The 20,724-nt window shown below is 33.2% G+C and overlaps 1 protein-coding gene across 1 annotated transcript; it reads right to left on the bottom strand.

Moving 5' to 3' along the window:
- Positions 1-6,687: 6,687 nt before the first annotated feature.
- LOC134724708 (polycystin-1-like protein 2) lies at positions 6,688-19,554 on the bottom strand. Its single transcript, XM_063587887.1, has 8 exons — positions 19,423-19,554; positions 16,476-16,706; positions 14,711-14,997; positions 13,644-14,207; positions 12,165-12,430; positions 10,180-10,442; positions 9,341-9,494; positions 6,688-8,656 (listed from the first exon to the last, which is right to left on the bottom strand). The coding sequence occupies exons 1-8, from the start codon at positions 19,546-19,548 to the stop codon at positions 7,467-7,469; spliced, it is 3,081 nt and encodes a 1,026-aa protein (XP_063443957.1). The 5' UTR covers positions 19,549-19,554; the 3' UTR covers positions 6,688-7,466.
- Positions 19,555-20,724: the final 1,170 nt, after the last annotated feature.

The following is a 20,724-nucleotide window of genomic DNA, read 5'->3' as shown; positions in this document are numbered from 1 at the left end:
GAGTTAAAACATTTTAATTGATATTTTATAGTGTGTCTTTCTACAGTTGTGAAGTTACACAATAATTGTTTCAGGAAAGGGTGAAGGTTGGTATATATTAAAAACGTTTATACCTGCTGCATTTTCTTGCACCTATTATAAGTCAAGAACCTCGTTTTTTTATAAATATAGATTAGACCGTTGATTTTCCTGTTTGAATGGTTTTACACTAGTCATTTTAAGGCCCTTTATAGCTTGCTGTTCGATGTGAGCAAAGGCTCCGTGTTGAAGACCGTACTTTGACCTATAACAGTTTACCTCTACAAATTGTGACTTAAATCAAAGATAAGCTATTAACACGGTCGTGTTTTCTCTGACAGTTTATGACGTCTTTATACTAAATCCATTTGATGTTGGATGTGTACGTAGTGATTGGTATGTTTTATTCAATGCATGTCTTTATCAGTTGTTATTGGTTTTGAACAAGCTATCATTAACTGCGAGTACTCTCAGATCTGCAATTAGTGTCCTTTTGTTTTTAGGATGTACAAGTACCCGGCCACGTTCACTCTGTGTTTTTATTAGAGGGCATTAGAGGTATTTCTATTTGTATTCATCTGAATCGTTTAGCCTTTTTAACTGATTTTGATAGTTCGTTCTTATGTTGTATGAGTAGGTTATGAGGAAAGAAAATTTGATTTATTGAAATTGATTATAATTGGCCAAAAAGGCTATATCGCGGTGATGAAAGAAAATATATCGAATGCTAAATATAAATGGCCCAAAACAATTTCATTAAGTTTTGCCAACTCTGTGCCCACTTTATGCGAAAAAATATGCCCACTCGTACCATAGATTATTAGTACATAGAGTGCTAATGTCCTAATACGGTATATATGAGGTCAGTAAATTCCATATGGGGTGAGAGCGAAACCCCATATGGAATTTACTGACCCGATATCTACCGTATTAGGTTACTAGCACAGTATGTACCGAATTTATCTTACCGACTATCTTAACGTGTAAAACATGTAAAATTTAGACTAATATCAAAATGAACAAGTCTTCAATACTGTTAGCATTAAGAAACTACTTCCATTGATCCTACACAAACAGATACCAACTTGTTAGCTTTAAATGTGTTTTATGAATTCGTTTCAATCTTAATCATCACTTTCTTCGTCACTTGAAACCTTTACGATTTTTTCTCAGTACCGTTTTGTTTTTATAAAGGAACGTAACAACACCATTGACCACTACTAACCGTGTATGAAATAAGCCCCGCCTCCTTGCTACCTTATAAGGAATATAAAGGGACGTAACAACACTACTTACCGTGTATGAGTTAAGCCCCGCCTCCCTACTAACCGCCTAATATGAAATATACACGGTCTCCACGAGGGCGCTTTTAACCAATCACATTCCTAGAAATGTATAGGATCGAGGTAAGATAATGTCGGATATCACTAAAATCAAAGTATCTTGTGCAAAAGACTGTGTCCTCAATGCTCTTCAACTTTGTACTTGTTTGGCTAAATATATACTATTTTGATCTGAGCTGTACTGATGAATCTTTTATATAAGCTTTGGATTTCAAATATTTTGGCAACGAGCATCACTGAAGAGACATGTATTGTCGAAATGCGCATCTGGTGCAAGAAAATTGGTACCGTTAATCTTATTACTACCACTGGGTCGATGCCTCTGCTGGTGGACTATTAGTCCCGAGGGTATCACCAGCCCAGTAGCCAGTACTTCGGTACTGGCATGAAAATACGGATTTTTTGTGTTATTAAAATTTGCTGTTACAAAATCATGATAGAAATTATTATAAATTAAGGAATGTATCTCCCTCGTGCAAAGCTCTGATTCCTTTCACGGATTTGGCTATACTTTTTGGACCTTTTGGATTATAGCTCTTCATCTTTTACATAAGCTTTGGATTTCAAATATTTTGGCAACGAACATCACTGAAGAGACATGTATTGTCGAAATGCGTTTCTGGTGCAAGAAAATTGGTACCGTTAATCTTATTACTACCACTGGGTCGATGCCTCTGCTGGTGGACTATTAGTCCCCGAGGGTATCACCAGCCCAGTAGCCAGTACTTCGGTACTGGCATGAAAATACGGATTTTTTGTGTTATTAAAATTTGCTGTTACAAAATGATAGAAATTATTATAAATTAAGGAATGTATCTCCCTCGTGCAAAGTTCTGATTCCTTTCACGGATTTGGCTATACTTTTTGGACCTTTTGGATTATAGCTCTTCATCTTTTATATAAGCTTTGGATTTCAAATATTTTGGCAACGAGCATCACTGAAGAGACATGTATTGTCGAAATGCGCATCTGGTGCAAGAAAATTGGTACCGTTAATCTTATTACTACCACTGGGTCGATGCCTCTGCTGGTGGACTATTAGTCCCCGAGGGTATCACCAGCCCAGTAGCCAGTACTTCGGTACTGGCATGAAAATACGGATTTTTTTGTGTTATTAAAATTTGCTGTTACAAAATGATAGAAATTATTATAAATTAAGGAATGTATCTCCCTCGTGCAAAGCTCTGATTCCTTTCACGGATTTGGCTATACTTTTTGGACATTTTGTATTATAGCTCTTCATCTTTTATATAAGCTTTGGATTTCAAATATTTTGGCAACGAGCATCACTGAAGAGTCATGTATTGTCGAAATGCGCATCTGGTGCAAGACAATTGGTACCGTTCATCTTATTACTACCACTGGGTCGATGCCTCTGCTGGTGGACTATTAGTCCCCGAGGGTATCACCAGCCCAGTAGCCAGTACTTCGGTACTGGCATGAAAATACGGATTTTTTGTGTTATTAAAATTTGCTGTTACAAAATGATAGAAATTATTATAAATTAAGGAATGTATCTCCCTCGTGCAAAGCTCTGATTCCTTTCACGGATTTGGCTATACTTTTTGGACCTTTTGGATTATAGCTCTTCATCTTTTATATAAGCTTTGGATTTCAAATATTTTGGCAACGAGCATCACTGAAGAGACATGTATTTTCGAAATGCGCATCTGGTGCAAGAAAATTGGTACCGTTAATCTTATTACTACCACTGGGTCGATGCCTCTGCTGGTGGACTATTAGTCCCCGAGGGTATCACCAGCCCAGTAGCCAGTACTTCGGTACTGGCATGAAAATACGGATTTTTTGTGTTATTAAAATTTGCTGTTACAAAATGATAGAAATTATTATAAATTAAGGAATGTATCTCCCTCGTGCAAAGCTCTGATTCCTTTCACGGATTTGGCTATACTTTTTGGACCTTTTGGATTATAGCTCTTCATCTTTTATATAAGCTTTGGATTTCAAATATTTTGGCAACGAGCATCACTGAAGAGACATGTATTGTCGAAATGCGCATCTGGTGCAAGAAAATTGGTACCGTTAATCTTATTATGAAGACGAAACGCGTGTCTGGCGTATTAAAATGTAATCCTGGAACCTTTGATAACTATTTGTTTATCAGCATAAACTTGATTTGAGCCAAATCATATGCTCCTAGTCAATCGTTATTAAGCTAGCCAGTATCTAGGTTATATGGCATCTATACACATAAACACGTCGAGATATATAAATGTAATTGTTAAGCTGTCAGATTTAATTACGGATTTCATGTATTTTTCTCTATATAAATTTTCTTCTTAAGGTAGCACAATACAAAGATTTTTTTACTTCCAATCACTAACCTTTAAAATGGTGTAACTTTCTTATGAATGCTTAAAACATAATAAAAGAGGTATATATAGATAGATAAAAGATTGATCTTTTAAATGGATGCAATACTTTTATAATGCAATTAATATGTAATCAATTATTACGTAATTAGTGGCAAAATCTCATTCAGTTTACTTAAATGAATTTAGCTCTATCATCTTTATAACTATATATATACAGAAAAAGATCATATCATAAGCAACAAGTGTACTAAGTTTCAAATTGATTGGACTTGATTGGACTTCAGCTTCATCAAAAACTACCTTGACCAAAAACTTCAACCTGAAACTCCCACTTTCATTTTCTATGTTCAGTGGAGCGTGAAATCGGGCCCATAATTTGACTTTAAAATTAGAAAGATCATAGCATAAGCAACAAGAGTACTAAGTTTCAAGTTGATGATTGGACTTCAGCTTCATAAAAAACTACCTTGACCAAAAACTTTAACCTGAAGACTTGCGAATGGACGGACGAACTAACGGACGAACGAAGGCACAGACCCGAAAACATAATGCCCCTCTACTACTGTAGGTGGGGCAAAAAAATGGATATCAGATCCGTTCGCGACCAATATACTTTCGCACCCGACACGTTCATACCTCGCCCGTTCGCACCCAAGGTCCGTTCGCACTCTACACGTTCGCGCCCAATTTTCATACAAATTCCAGTTGAATAATTGGAAAATCATGATTGTTGATTTTTAATTGCTTTGGTGTAAATACTGAATGTATTTATAGCTTGGTATGAGTAAAAGATTGAAGATTTTAAATGAAAAACACAAAAGATAATTGTTTTCAACAGCTTGGTCCCTTTGATCTGAAACACTGAAACAATAAAATATAGCAATAACCAAAACATGATCAAACATGATAAAATTTATTCAACACGCAAAAATAAACGTAGTCAGAATCTCACTCCATTTTGAAACAAGTCAATGAAACAAAGTTATAGCAATACACTAACCAAAACATGATTAAGAGTTATTCAACACAAAATAAAACGTTGACAGAATTCCACTTTATTTAGAAAGTAATATTTTTTTTTAACAATACACTATCCAAAACATAATTAAGATTTATTCAACTCAATAAAATGCTGTCTCACTTTATTTTGAGACAACGAAAACACTTATACTTATAAGAATACTACTTGCCAAAACTTGATTACAAAGTTATTAAACCTAAAACAAATTAAAATTGGGCGCGAACATGTAGGGTGCGAACGGACTTTGGGTGCGAACATGTAGGGTGCGAAAGTGAAAGGGGGCGAACATGAGTGGGTGCGAACATGAAAGGGCGCGAACGGACCCGGATTCCAAAAAATGATGGGGAGGTGCGATTACATGAACCTAGTTAACGAACCTGCAAACTATTCTATTGCACGCATTTAACACAAAAAAAAACCATTAAAAAAACAGGTTTGACACTAAAACAAAGTAATAGACTTATTATTAATGAAAGCAAAATACATGAAATAGCTGTGAAGATAGTACACTTGAATTAATTCCGCTTGCACTTAAAGTGCAGTAGTCCCAGGGAACAACTAAACTACGTACTAAAACATGATATTGATACGGCGAATAGCAGTCAAAACAATCAATTATTTAAGATTTTTTGGAGTGATCATTTCATAAAATATTAGCGGTTAGAAACTCAAATGTATGAAGTCACAATTAAGATTTGGATTAAACTACTAGTAATCGTTTATTAAACTTATAGAGTACACAGTTTTGGTTGAAATATCAAATCTTTAAATAAAATCAATGTATATAGATTTATTGAGTATAATTCCAACAACTAATTTAAAAAGTAACTAAAAGAAATGTTACACAATCAACTACTACGTATTTAAAAACAGACAAATGATATGTGCACTGCAAAAATATGCTTACGCAATAACAATTAATTCCGGTTCAACTGAAGTCAACAGTAGTATACCGCTGATGATCGAAATTCATAAATTGATTGAGAAAAAATATCAAATCCGGGTTACGAACTAAAACTGAGGGAAACACATCAAATATATTAAGAGAAGAGCTACGACAAAACAGAAAAACAACATAAAATGTAACACACACAGAAACGAACTATGATTTAACAATGGCCAGTTTCCTGACTTGGTATAGGACGTTTTTTAGAAAAAAATGTGGGTTGAACCTGGGTTTGCGGCATGTCAAACCTCTCGCTTTTTTTTCACATCAGAATAACAAAGCCAGGCTATTTGGACTATCTATGCGTTGTTAAGTGGACCAGCGTCTCCTACCAGACCGCATATCATCCACAATGTTTGGTGAGATTCATGTTACTTGTCTTCTATTTAGGTTTGGGCAGACTGGTTTCCTTTATTTTTCTTAATCTTTTTGTCATTTGTCATTTTCCATTGTTTTTCTCTGAGAGTACATTTCTGATTGTCTTTTTGGTGTCTTCTGTCAATTTTTTTTGAAGCAATACTTTAATGTGGTTTATGAATATTGCATTGCAATTCTGTATATATTTTAATGAGTTTTGCACAGTATCGAGGATTCCTTTACCATAACTAATGTCAGTATATAAAATATACTATGAAGTACAGACGCCGGCACTGCGATGACTAGAGACCAAATACTTAGAAGTTAGCAACTATAGATCACCATACTGCCTCACCAATAAGCAAAAACCATATCAAACTTTTGAATTTTTGAAATACTAAGGCTTTTCTACCTCAGGAATAAATTACCTTAGCTGTATTTGGCAAAACTTTTAGGAATTTTGGTCCTCAATGCTCTTCAACTTCGTACATTATTTGGTATTTTAAACTTTTTAGGATTTGAGCATCACTGATAAGTCTTTTGTAGACGAAACGCGCGTCTGGTGTAAATACAAAATTTAATCCTGGTAATTATGAGTTTAATGACAAAGTCAGCTATAAAAGTTCATTTAAGTGACAGCATAACAATATAAATCAAATGGCCTGATGTATTGTCGAACCTATAAACAAAAAGCAAATAATATGATAAACAGCAACAATTGACAACTACTGAATAACAGGTTCCTAACTTGGGACATGCATATATATATATACAGAATGCCGTGGGGTTATACATCTTTGGGGGCGCCTAACTATTACTCTGCCTAGAAGACCGGTGTTACAAACATTACATCAGTGTGTGACGTACAAACTATAAGCCTTGTATGTTTGATAAGTTTTTATTCTAATATGTAAAGCACTTGTAACAAATTGTCAACTTGCCACTAATATTGGTTAATAAAATTTAACCAGAATCGGCCATTATAAACGAACATTGATTAAATTAAAATATATTGTTGTAACATTCATTTGCATTTTTTTTCCATTTTCCTCCTGATTTAGTGAAATTGTTGAGCAAACATTGCTACATATATCTTCCATTTTCATTATTATGATATCATTATTCACACACATTTTATCATTTGACTATACTAATTGTAATACAAGTCTGATTTCCAATACTTTCTTAATAATAAAATATACACCAACCATTGATTCCTATGTTCAAAATGCTTAAGAAGCAAATACAAAAAAATAATCATCCTTAAATTGATTATTTACTCTGAACAAATACTTTAGGATGCAAAAGACATTCTGACATACTGACAACAAAATCATCAAATAATATTGAAGTGTGTTCACATGCAGAACATATCATTAAAATATTCGTTTTATACTCTTAATATAGTCAAACGTTTTTGAAATTATTTTAACATGCAGAACATGTCATCGTAACATTCGTTTTACATTATCAATTACATAGTTCATCAACATTGCTGTGTCTTCATCATGTTTTACCCCTTTCTGTTTCAATATTTTCATAGCATTTAACACAATAGCAGTGAACATTTTCATGAAACAAAAGAAAAACACAAATATATACAGAAGTATAAATATTGGACCTATGACAGGCTGAAGGTCAATATATTGATTATAATTATTTATTTTACATGTACATTCTACCAGAGTCATAAAACTATCTCCAAATGACTTGTAACCTGACATTACGGTCCCTAACAACAGATTTCCAAAACTTGCAAATGCAATCAATGATATTGTGAACATAAACGCAAAATACTTTAAAGGCACTTTTGCATATTCAACCATTGAATACAAATAATGTAACTTCCTGTTCATCATTAGAAGTTTTACAAATTTTAAAAAAGCAAATACTGTTAACAAAGCCATGATGTATATAAAAATATTATCCCATAAAATAGCCAGATTAAAATTGACAAACGTTTTTCCATGACCTTCTCTGTATTGATGCATGATTTGTGAAATTATCAAATACCGCTCAATAAATATTGATATGCCAATAATGCAAAGGAATACAACAATCATTGAAACTTGATTCCAAAATCCTTTTACATACAGTTTAAAACCCATTTGTCTAATCCTTTTGACTTCAATATAAGACAGAAAAAATGTAAATAGAAAAAATATTATCTCAAACAAAAGTTTTATAATTTCTTTGTCTGATGAATAATCTGACAATGGTGTTGTAAATGTTAGAAATGATGTTGTTATTCCACCTGGACTGCTAAATTCAAACACAATCGTTACTGAACTGTACAAGTTTAGATTTGGATTGTACAACGTAAATTCAACAAACAAAGCTCTTGTTCTTTCATCAATCCATAACTTCGATATCAGCTCTGATATCTTCGAATCAGCAGAAGGATTTGGTTTCATCTCGACCACATAACCACCGCCTCCGTATACTGCCCGAGTGCCTATATATGGTACAGATGTCAAGTCCCAGGCACTATGGTATGCCCATTCGTCATGTGAGGTGTGTATCGGTGTCTGCCAGGATTTATTGTAACTAGCTGTATCATCATTTATGTAACCTAATGGAGAAGTGCATTCCAGGGTGTAGACATTTTTTATAATATCGGGAAACTCGCAGCTACCTGAAAAAATAATAAATAAAAAAAATTAATTGTGAAAATTTGTTATTCAGCCACCAATTCTCTGTCTTATTTATATTGCAAAACTTGAAATATTTGTATGGAAATTGTTCGGACTCGAAAAGCTTGATATTTTCGACTAAACAAATTATTGTCATACAATTATCATTGACAAATCCACGTGACCTGTTTAATGATGTTAGCGACCATTCTGGCAGATATGTTCACAAGTTATACAAATTACATACCCCTTGTGGGGGCTTTAATGAAATACAATGTCTTTTGTCGTGAATGTGAATTTTGTATGCTCATCAAAAGCAAAGTTGTAAAAACAGCACATTAAATGTTGATTCGTTACCAAATGCCGTTGATTCTGCATCGTTTACCCTAAAATCCTATCAATGATAGCCCAAAACATAAATTAAAAGTTTCATTTAAGACATTTCTGCTTTACTTTCTGTGGGGTTATCAATGCTCTTCAACTTCGTACCTTATTTTGGCCTTTTAATTTGTATGATTCGAATGTAACTTTTGATTCTTTTATGAACAAATTGCCTGTCTAAGGAGTACTATATATGTATCCTGGTTTTATGTTGATTTCATTAGGCAAATTCATTTGTCCAATAATGTTTTTAGTTAAATCCATTCTTTATGAATCTGGTAGTCCTTTTTATTGTTATTTCATACTTTTTTCAACTCTTATCTGGCGTAGACGCAATGTTCCTAACAGTAGGAAATCATTTTCTGGATTCTTCTTTGACTTGTCAAATGGTAAAGTTTTGTTTAATGGCGTGACTACACTTTTAGTGATAAAGTTCCACATGTCACTGTGCGTTTTAACCTGTAAAACAATGTAATCAAAGGCATCATAATAATAAAACAGCAGCTTGATAACAAACCAAAGAAAAATTCTTAAAAGGATTCAAGCAACACGTTCATTGTAAGATCACGAAAACAAGATTTTTTTAATTTCAAAAAGAACTGCAATTTATCCTTTCATAAAGAGATTTGATGGTGAAAACATAAATGTACTTTGCATTTGTTTGCACCTGTCCTAAGTCAGGAATCTGATGTTAAGTAGTTGTCGTTTGTTGACGTGGTTCGTAATTGTTATTCGTTTCTCTTTTTTATATAGATTAGATTGATTTTGCTGTTTGAATTGGTTAAAAACTAGTCTATTATGGGACTTTTATAGCTTGCTATTCGTTGTGAACCAAGGCTCGGTGATTAAGATTGTACCATGACCTACAATGGTTTACTTTAACAAATTGTGTCTTGGATAGAGAGTTGTCTCATTGACACGCAAATCAAATCTTCTTATATCTATACGCGCTTGTTAGCAATGTGAAGATAACTTTGATTGTCAAAGTAAATAAATATTATTAACTATCAACAACTGTTCTGACTATCAAGAAATAGAACGTTTTTGTCAAAAACATGTTTTTAGCTTTATTCCAAGAATATTTATTATTATAGACCACTTTTAGAGAAATAGTAGTAGTAATACCATTTAAACTTGTACTTACAAAGTCAAATTTCTTCTTGATGAACATATTGTTGACAGTTTGTGACTGCTGAAAACATTGCTCGACAGGTCGATGATTGTGGACAACCAATAACATAACAGTAATGAATATGAGAAATAGAATGATGTCCTGGGTTTTTGTTTGCAGTGTCGCTGTCAATTCACTTTCCTGTTTCCTTTGCTGAAGATACTTTTTAGGAACGTGATCGGGTATGCTGTTCTGTTTTTGTGTTCTTTTTGATGTGTACTGATCGTCTATAGAGTCTAAAAAAGCATAATTAAATTTGTTTTATTCAAATTTTGAAATGTAGTTGAACCTTTTTCAAATAGAATTAATTTTCGTTCATAGACTTATAAAATCAAAATACAGCAATGACCATTACATGGAACTTTACCTGAAGCAAAAGTTCGGAATCAGTGTCGATGCAAATTTTGCATGCATTAACGATTTCATTCATATTTTATTTTTATTCTTCTAAAAAATATGTAGTTTGCTTTAAATTGTGAACTTGAAATGGTGTATTAAATTTTCAACCTGGCACCTTTTGTTAGCTATTATTCGTGTGTTTCTCTGTCCTATATGTTCTCCCATTTATTTGTATTGTATTCCTATCATATAACATGTGTAATGTTGTAGTTTTAATGTTATATTTTACATTGCCATAAAAGCGGGAGGTTTGGCATTCCACAAAACCAGGTTCAACCCCCCCTTTTTTTTTTATCAAAATGTCCTGTACTCAGTCAGGGAAATGGTTATTGTTATATTATAGTTCGTTTCTGTGTGTATTACACTTTAAAAGTGTTGTGTTTCTGTTGTGTCGTAGTTCTCTTTATATTTGATGTGTTTCCCTCAGTTTTAGTTAGTAACCCGGATTTGTTTTTTTCTCAATCAATTTATGAATTTTGAACAGCAGTAAACTACTGTTGCTTTTATTTGCTAATAGTACATAATCACATCCGTCTAGATGGATGAATGAATGCTTAACGTCCTGGGCAAATTAATATACATATTCAGGACGAGAACATGTTAATCAATATTTAACTGATTTGTACTAGACGGACAGACTGAAACAGGTTCACAAGGTAAAAGTCTGAGGGAATAAAGTTATGTCCTCCTTTTTTGTTACTGGGATACGTATTTCAATTTTCTTTATAATCTCTTACAGTTATTAGTTGGCGGCATTCTGTTCAATGATATGGTTGACTTTCTGAAATTGTTTATAATGTCACCTTTTATTTTATCAATTGTGTGTCATAGATCAAATGTATTCTTTCAGTGTATATGCACTTGTTTGTTTTCATATATCTTTTGATTAAGATACGCCATTCTAATTGATATCTTATAGTGTGTCTTTCTATGTTGTGATGTTACACTATAAAGGTTGGTTTCTATTAAAACGTTTGAACACTCTGCATTTGTTTGCACATTTCCCGAGTCAGGAACCTGATGTTCAGTGGTTGTCGTTTGTTGATGTGGTTCATAAATGATTCTCTTTTCTCATTTTTATATATATAAGACCGTTGGTTTTCCCGTTTGAATGGTTTTACACTAGTAATTTTGGGGCTCTTTATAGCTTGCTGTTCGGTGTGAGCCAAGGCTCTGTGTTGGAGACCGCACTTTGACCTATAATGGTTTACTTTTACAAATTATGACTTGGATGGAAGGTTGTCTTTATGGCACTCATACGGCATCTTCTTATATCTATTACATGCGAAGTAATTTTAGTTTAGTTTAAACATATTTTATTTACTTAAAGTAAAATAGATTGGACACAAGTAATTAATCCATACTTAGTCTTATAAAGTTCGATCCGAAAAACAATAAATTACAATACAATATTGTATGTATGAGCATGTAATAATTCGAAATAAACAATACTGTACGAGTCTATCAATTGAAAAAGATGAAACAGAAATAACATAAAAATTGGTAATGATGATTTTACATTACAAGAAATCTCTCAGACCTTTTAATTTTACTGATACCTTCACTTCCTTGCACAATCTGTGGTGGAGCATCCCCAATCCTCACTGGTCTCTTTAGTATAAAAGTAATAATTACGGCAAAAATTACAATGGTCAATGGTTCTAAAATTACTACATCATCTACAAATGCTGTGATAAACGATACAAGCCATTCCAAGCTCTCGTAATAACCATATTTCAAACCATACAGCATAACAAAAAAGGATGTAGTAAGGGATGTTAACGACACTGTTGTCCAAGCTATGTATATAACCCACCACGGCAACCTACAAGTACGATACAAGTAAACAATATAATTAACATTAGAAATATGGTTTCTTTACAAAATTTGTGTTCGTATATTAATGTTGTTTCCGTGTATCCTTGTTAGAACTGTGGTTTTGATTTAGTAGTGATTCCGTGGGTCCATGTATCCTAGTTTGAACTGTGGTTTTAACCAAGTGGTGATCCCGTGGGTCCGTGTATCCTTGTTAGAACTGTGGTTTTTATCAAGACAGTGGTGATCCCATGTTTCCGTTTTTCATTGATGAAACTGTGGCTTTAATCAAGTGGTGAGCCCCTGTGCTCCTGGATCATTGTTAGAACTTTGGTTCTAATCTTAAAAATGTGTAATCATTTACATTATGAGTAACATTATCGAATGTTATAGAAATGGACATTATAAGCTAAATAAAATTACATAGTACCTGTATTTTCAATGTTGTCTTTGAGCGTTGATTTTTTAATGTGTTATCATGATAAAACTTGGAAATGTCTGAAATTTTCATTAAAGAATAATTTTGTCAACGAAACGATCGTAACTGTTCAATATAAAATTGATCCTTCACAAAATTGGCAACTCCGACGCTTTTCTGAATTATCATTTATAAAAATGGCCATTGTTATATTAAAGTTCGTTTCTGTGTGTGTTACATTTTAATGTTTCTGTTTTGTCGTAGTTCTCCTCTTGTATTTGATGTATTTCCTCAATTGCAGTGTTGTAACCCGGATTTTTTTTTCTCTCAATTGATTTATGAACTTCAAACTAAAGTGGCAAACATCCAATGATGTATAATAAGCACGTAGCAACTTTATTATCTATTCGGACAAAAAGGGAATATTCATCTTAGATCAATTTTACCAGAGCGATTAGAAACCTTAGTTTCTTTGTGAAACTAGACAAATCCAATAGAAACGTAAATTCGATCTTCATACACTAATGTACCCAAATGTAAATCAGATTTACAAAAATTGATGATAAAATTTGATGACTTTCATTGAGCGATAACGTGTAACACACCATAACTCGATATAAAAGTCACCATTAAGTAGGAATATACCATCTACAAGATCAATTACTTAGAACGAATAATGTCTTGGCAACTGTTTGATTTAAGGAGAGAATGACGAACATAAGTAAGAGGGTCAAGTACCCCAATAGCTGCAGACACCTTGTAATTGGGGTCATAGAAAAACCAAATAATTATATGCTCTACTTACATATTTCTGTTAACAGCAATAGTTTCGGTCTTTGTATTCTCTAGCAAGTTGTCATTACCACTATTACCATCTCTTTGAACTGCAGCATAGCGATCACTTTTAGAAGTTCTTGGCTTAGTTCGCATAAAAAGTTCAATAATAATAAAGTTAATAGGGAACATGAATATACTACTTTCAATACCAATTACTATGTCTTTCAAAGAAATTGAAAACTGAAAACCAACAACCTCAGATTTGACCGAGTCTTCAGTAGGTATTCCATGAAACATCAAACAAGTCAACATTGTACATAACAGTAAAGATAAGGCACAGGATAACCTTTGGACCCTCGTAAAATCACTGTTTGGCGGTTTAGATAATATGCTTAACCATAAATGGCCTCTGCGTAACTCTTGACCCGTTTTCAAAACAAACTGGTGTCTTAAGTTTGTTTTTAGCTCTTCAGTAGATTTGTTTGTCAAACGAAATTTAGTAGATTCACTCTCCACACCAAGCCAATTTTCACAGTAGAAATTATATATCTTCTTCATCTGGATATCTTCTATTATTATTCTCGACAAAAACCTGAAAGGCGCAATTAAGTATGTAAACATGGTGTAACATAAATTCGGATTTACATAGCAATTCGTATTTTGCCCTAATATTCATAATTTGTAGGTCCATGGGAAGATATCTTAACCTTAGATTAGGATAAGGATAACGACGAGATACTTCCTAACAATATTGTTTTACTTTCTATCACCAAATTGTCAGGAAGATGTATTGAAAACAATACTTAAAGAAGCGATTGCTGCCAGAGTCTAACCATCTGGATTCACTCAAAGTCTTCAAATCTAGATTAGGCATGCTCAACGTATATTAGAATAACATCATTTATGAAACAATGAATAATGCAATACTCGTGAGGCGAGTTACCCTGAACAGTTTTGATTTATAAACTTTCTCCACAATAAATGTTACATTCTGGTTCCCAAAGAAAAACTATTGTTAAGGTAAAAAAGCATTTGCTAATACAATACATGCAGATAATAACGAACTTAGATTATTAAATAAAGGTATGTACAAACCATGACGGCGATGAGCCACTGTTGTCATGCCATATGACTACGTTTTCCAGGACGCCGAGATCAACTGAAGAGGTCATTAAAAACCAATCTTCTGCACCAGTTTGAAACAAAACCTGACCAGATGAGGACTTTGATAAGCAATGCCTCGAGCTTTGTCTCTTGTCGCCTTTGATGTAACATGATATATTTGATGTGGTTCCTGCTTTCATTCGCCATCCTGTCACAACACACATGATATACTTGAAAGGATCCGAAGGGTCACTCGGAAAAGGAGTAACGATCCCTCTCTTCAAAAAGAAGAAACGCTCGATTTTATTATATTGCCCTTTAAGTCAGTTCAGAGGTTCAAAAGTTGTGAATCTGCTTAACCTGCCGGAGCACATGAGATCACCCCTATTTTTTTGTTGGGTTCGTGTTGCTTATTCTTAAGTTTTCTATGTTGTGTCATGTCTACTATTGTTTGTCTTGGTCATTTTTAGCCATGACGTTGTCAGTGTATTTTCGATTTATATGAGTTTGACTGTCCCTCTGGTATCGTTCGTCCTTCTTTCACACTTTACGAACTTCAGCAACAGAGGTATTGTTCTCACAAAATAAATGCTGAAACAAAACCCAATTGAAATCGACACCAAACAAGTCATTCTGATGAATGGGCTGAACAATACGATGTATCGGTGTCTCAACTTACTACCGACATGTATTTACGGTCTTATATCTCTGGACACCAAAATAGACGTCTGGTCTTTAATTTTACAAATTGTGTCCTTTTACTTACTACGTCATTATGTCAATGTAATTGATGATTGAATTATGTACAGGGAGAGTTGCTAACCCTGCAGATGAACCCGGTCTTACCCCTTTTGTTCATGAGCTTCCCTAAGTTTGTGTTTGTTACCCAGATTTGTACACCACTGCGTCGATGCCACTGCTGGTGGACGTTTCTTCCCCGAGGTTAACACCAGCACAGTAGTCAACATTTCAGTGTTAACATGAATATCAATAATGTGGTCATTTTTATAAATTCCTGTTACCAAAACTTTGAATTTTCCGAAAAACTGAGGATTTTCTTATCCAAGGCATACATCACCTAAGCCGTATTTGGCACAACGTTTTGGAATTTCTGATCCTCAATGCTCTTCAACTTTGCACTTGTTTGGCTTTATAAATAATTCAATATGAGCGTCACTGATGAGTCTTATGTAGACGAAACGCGCGTCTGGCGTACTAAATTATAATCATGGTACCTATGATAACTATTGTCGCCTTAAATCAATTCACGCGTCTTGAACATTGGTAAACTGCTGTCGTTCCTATCTTAAAATTGTTCTGATGCATTACTGTTTATACGTAAAAAAATGTCTATACCAATGGAGGAATATGATAGTTGTTATTATCCATTTGTTTGAGTGTTTGACTGTGCCATTTGCTTTGGGATTTTCCGTTTTCATTTTCCTTCGGAGTTGGGTATTATTTTTTTTTACTCATATTTAAGTATATAAGGAAACCTGAATATATCAAATAGCAATAATGAGAGAATCATGTAAAATAAAACAATTGAAGGAGCAATATATATCTTAAAGTCAAGGCAAAAAACAACTTGTCTTGGTAGAAATGCTAGTAATTTCTTGAAAAGTCGACTGTAGCGCAATGAAGATGAAGCCTGCTTAAAATTAAGAAAATACATAATATACAAAGGTGTGTAAATGATTAAAAATTGTTTCTCTTAACTGCTCAATCTTACATCTTAACTATATAATATAAATACCACTGCTGAGTCTCTACGATCTGCTTGTCTCGCCCAATAAAGACCAACAAAATATACCATCCAAATCAAAATCACTGTACAAACAATAACTGGATTGTCGAAAAAGGTAAGAAAAAGCAAAATATCAGCTATCGGGTCAATGAAATTAGGTATAACGAAAATCCCTCCTGCAAAATCAGTTAGATGATCACAACCACACTCTAAACTCTCACCAGATGATAAAGGTGATACCTACAAAGATATAAAAAAAAAATAAGATTTCTCCTCACATGTCCTTTTGACAAAACATATGATGAAACAACATTTTTGGAAGAATGAACCCTTCGAAAGTTTAACCATGTCTAATTATCATTATTTGACTAAGCCGGAAAAACATTAACATTTGTATCTATGTGAAAATTGTATAAATTATACACAATGAAGTGATAGTTATCGTATTTCTATGATTATAGCGGAAAATGTAATTATAAGCATTGAATGATTCATTTAGTAAATGCGTATGGTTGTAAAAGCGAAGTCCGTGTGCACATTTTTGAAATGTAGCGTTTCATACAAAACGTAATTCTGTCAACGATTTTTCATTCCAATCAATTTACAACAAGAATGTGTCCACAGTACACGGATGCCCCACTCGCACTATCATTTTCTTTGTTTAGTGGACCGTGAAATTGGAATAAATTCTCTAATTTGGCATTAAAATTAGAATGATGTTATCAAAGGGAACATGTACATTAAGTTTCAAGTTGATTGGACTTCTACTTTATCAAAAACTGCCTTGACCAAAAACTTTAACCTGAAATTTGGACTATCATTTTCTAGGTTCAGTGAACCGTAAAATTGGGGACAAAACTCTAATTTGGCATTTAAATTAGAAAGATCATATCATATGGGCACATGTATACTAAGTTTCAAGTTGATTGGACTTCAATTTCATTAAAAACTACCTTTTAACCTGAAGCGGGACATACGGACGGACGCACAGACGGACAGACGAACGGAGGCACAGACCAGAAAACATAATGCCCCTCTATTATCGTAGGTGGGGCATAAAAAGAAGCATTCAAATTTTAATAGAAATCCTATTGATATACTAACAACACGACTTATATCCATACCGTACCTGTCTCTGCCTTATAAGTAAATATTTACAGTTAACCTCCCGAATAATTCAGTAAAGTAATTTTACAGTTAAAAGCATGAAAAAAAAAGAAATAAAACTTTAAAAAAAAAAAAAAAAAAAAAGGAACTTGTTTAAAAAAAAATGACTTCATATTCAGGGGTAGCGTTTGTTTCAGTTGGACAATATAAAAGAAGACTCGACTCTCTAATTGTTATGAATTAAAATTGTGATCCTGGTGGAAAGTTTCCTTATTTGAAATCATACCATATCTATTGATTTTGATGTCAGAAAGAATAAGCGACTAGCTGCAAATATTTTTGACGAGTTCAAAACAAGTGATTTCAGAAAGGAGGCGCTGATATATCGGCAATCTCAAGAGTTAAGTTTGCCAAGTTGTTTAAAAGCCTTTTTTTGAGTTGTGAAACACAGGAACTGATTATTGAAATTCTATAATTTTTACTAGTTTATTATTTTTTAAAACACAATCAAAATGCGATTCCTTACTGTATACTTACTGAATAATTCCTCAACGTTGGGACGAAACATGCATACCATGACCGTTTGTTTATATTTTCTACACATCATATCAGACATGACTACTATTTATGGAGTACATAGAGAGGTGATTTCTCTTAGATTCAAATGAAAAACTATGCAATAGAAAACCTACCAATCACACAGACATTAACAACTTATGATTTATGATAGACAAAAAAGGAATCGGTGTATAGCAAATGGATAAGGTGTAAAGGCGTCATCAACAGATTTGAAAAAAGGACCGAGTTCAATACCAAAAATATAAGAATCAACAGGTTATGGAACAGCGATTTTAATAGATGTTTACGAATACAACTTATTAAGTAATGTTTCAAATGAATGATAACAAAATCAATTTCAAAACAATAAAAACAATTTAAAAGAATTAAATACAGTGTTGAATTGATGATCTCTAAGACCAGTTTATTAAACAAAATCTGTATTTTTACTGAAGAACATATATTTAACATAAACTATACTAAAAATGAAATGCATTTTGGTTGTCATTTGTCCTCCGATCTGCACAATATCATTAATTGGTGCAGAGCGTCTTTTTAAAACGGAATAAAATCCCTAGCCTTTCTTTTCTATTAAAACGACAAACATTTATATATCATTCTTGCAAAGCTGGTTGCTTGTTATCATTAGAAGGTCAGTTATAAGTATAATGTGATAACATTCTGCAATTTTAATTTCTCATTCTTTATAATACTTTTGATTTACAGTTTCATAAGCGTAACAAGTAAATCAGCTTTTTTTATTATTTGTGTATCTTAAGTGACACTTATTGATATTGAAGAACTGATAAAGTAAAATATAAAGCCAAACAAGTGACATATATATAACTAAGAAAACACTTAGAAGAGATAGTATCAGGGTGAAGCGAGGACAGCAATATCAACCTTAACAAAAAGCCAAGTAGCTCGTATATTTATAAGATAGTAAGATAAAAAAAAATATATTATTAAGAAATACGATAGTCATCTGGTGAGTTTATCTTATAATTGTTTTTTGTTATATGAATATGCTAAGAGTAAACTGTACCGAGACTGGAGGAAATTAAAACGGATTGCCAAATATCAACACACCTTTATCATTTATGCCTAAAATACCTAACCCTTAAACATGCTAAAGAGGTTCATAAATTTTGACAAGTACATGAACCTATGAAACGCCGGCTTACCATTTCTTTAGGGCTCAATTTATTGTTATGCTTCCAACCCGACAGTAGAAGTGTTTAAACAATAGACAAAACCCATGCTAATAATTATTTTACTTTGGCAGAATTACCTTACATCCATCAGGAAGCCATTGTCCAACTGTTTTATCCCAGTATCGACAGTTTATAGCAGTTGTAGAAATGTTTACCGATATTTCTGGCGCAGTTGTATTGGTTTCGTTGCCACCGCTATACATGGCAAATATCCCAACACTCCAAGAGACAGTTGTGAGTTTGGGATCTTTGAGAAATGCTGTACGTGAATCAAGCAAGACCATTCCATTTATTGTATCATACATTGAAACTTTCTTTTGGAAATCTATTGCAATTCTGATTGACACATTATATTGTGGTCCATCTGTGATAAGCTTCATCATATAAAATTGGTTTGCCCTCTGTGTGACTTTCAAGCGAAGAAAGTTACTTTCGTCAGCAACATCATCTTCATCTGTGGCATTTATAGTATAATGCTTGTATTTTGCGTGTTCTAAAAACATTAAAAAAAGGAGATTAGTGCGTATATAGTTATTGCCACATTTCGCTGCGTTTCATTGAATTATGTGTCATTTTGCATCATTTTTCATTTATCTTAAATATTTTAAATATTTGGTCACAGTCTCATCACACAAAGACAATAACAATCAAAACCAAGGAGTAAACAAAGACTCACAAAACCGAAGAACATTTACATCAACAGTTATATGTAATAATTAAGAAACAACACGAACTTCACTAAAAACCGGGAGTGAAATCAGGTTCTCAGGAAGGGTTTGCACCGTATACGGTACCCGTCGTGTTATTTCTTTGTTCAAAACTTACGAATCTCTGTATCAACAGTTAGTTTTCTAGTTTATGTTTGTCAATTTGAAAAATAGCGTTCAGCTTATTATCTATTTACAATATATCTTAAAAAGAAAAGAAAATGAGAACGCCACCTTTTGATTTAGAGAAGTAGATATGTTATTTTTTCTTTTCGAGTTACAAATTCGCACGGTCCTATCCAGCTGTCAAAAAGATCAAACTAAATATCATTCTGTCCAAGAACTTGAAGAAGAGAGATAGAATTATTTCCCTAGCAACAAGAAGTACAAACGATACTTGGAATTTCCCCCTTTAACCAATTAAAGAACATTTAATTCCCCAATATTTTTTTGAGTTTTTGGGAGTATTATATTTTCTATATATTTAAGTTGTATTACAGAAATCAATTTGATTAGAAGATTAAAGCGGTCTTTGCATTTCTGAATAGCTAGCAGTATCGTAAATCATATTATTGGGGCGAATTACAGTAATTAAAACTCTTGCTTTTCAAAGATGGTCCACTTAATGACTGCATTCCCAAACATACCACACTCCTGGTTAAAAGAGCTTGT

This window comes from Mytilus trossulus, chromosome 7 (assembly GCF_036588685.1).
Source record: "Mytilus trossulus isolate FHL-02 chromosome 7, PNRI_Mtr1.1.1.hap1, whole genome shotgun sequence".
In the NCBI taxonomy this organism is placed as follows: Eukaryota; Metazoa; Mollusca; class Bivalvia; order Mytilida; family Mytilidae; genus Mytilus; species Mytilus trossulus.
This window is presented reverse-complemented; position numbering and strand designations above follow the sequence as displayed.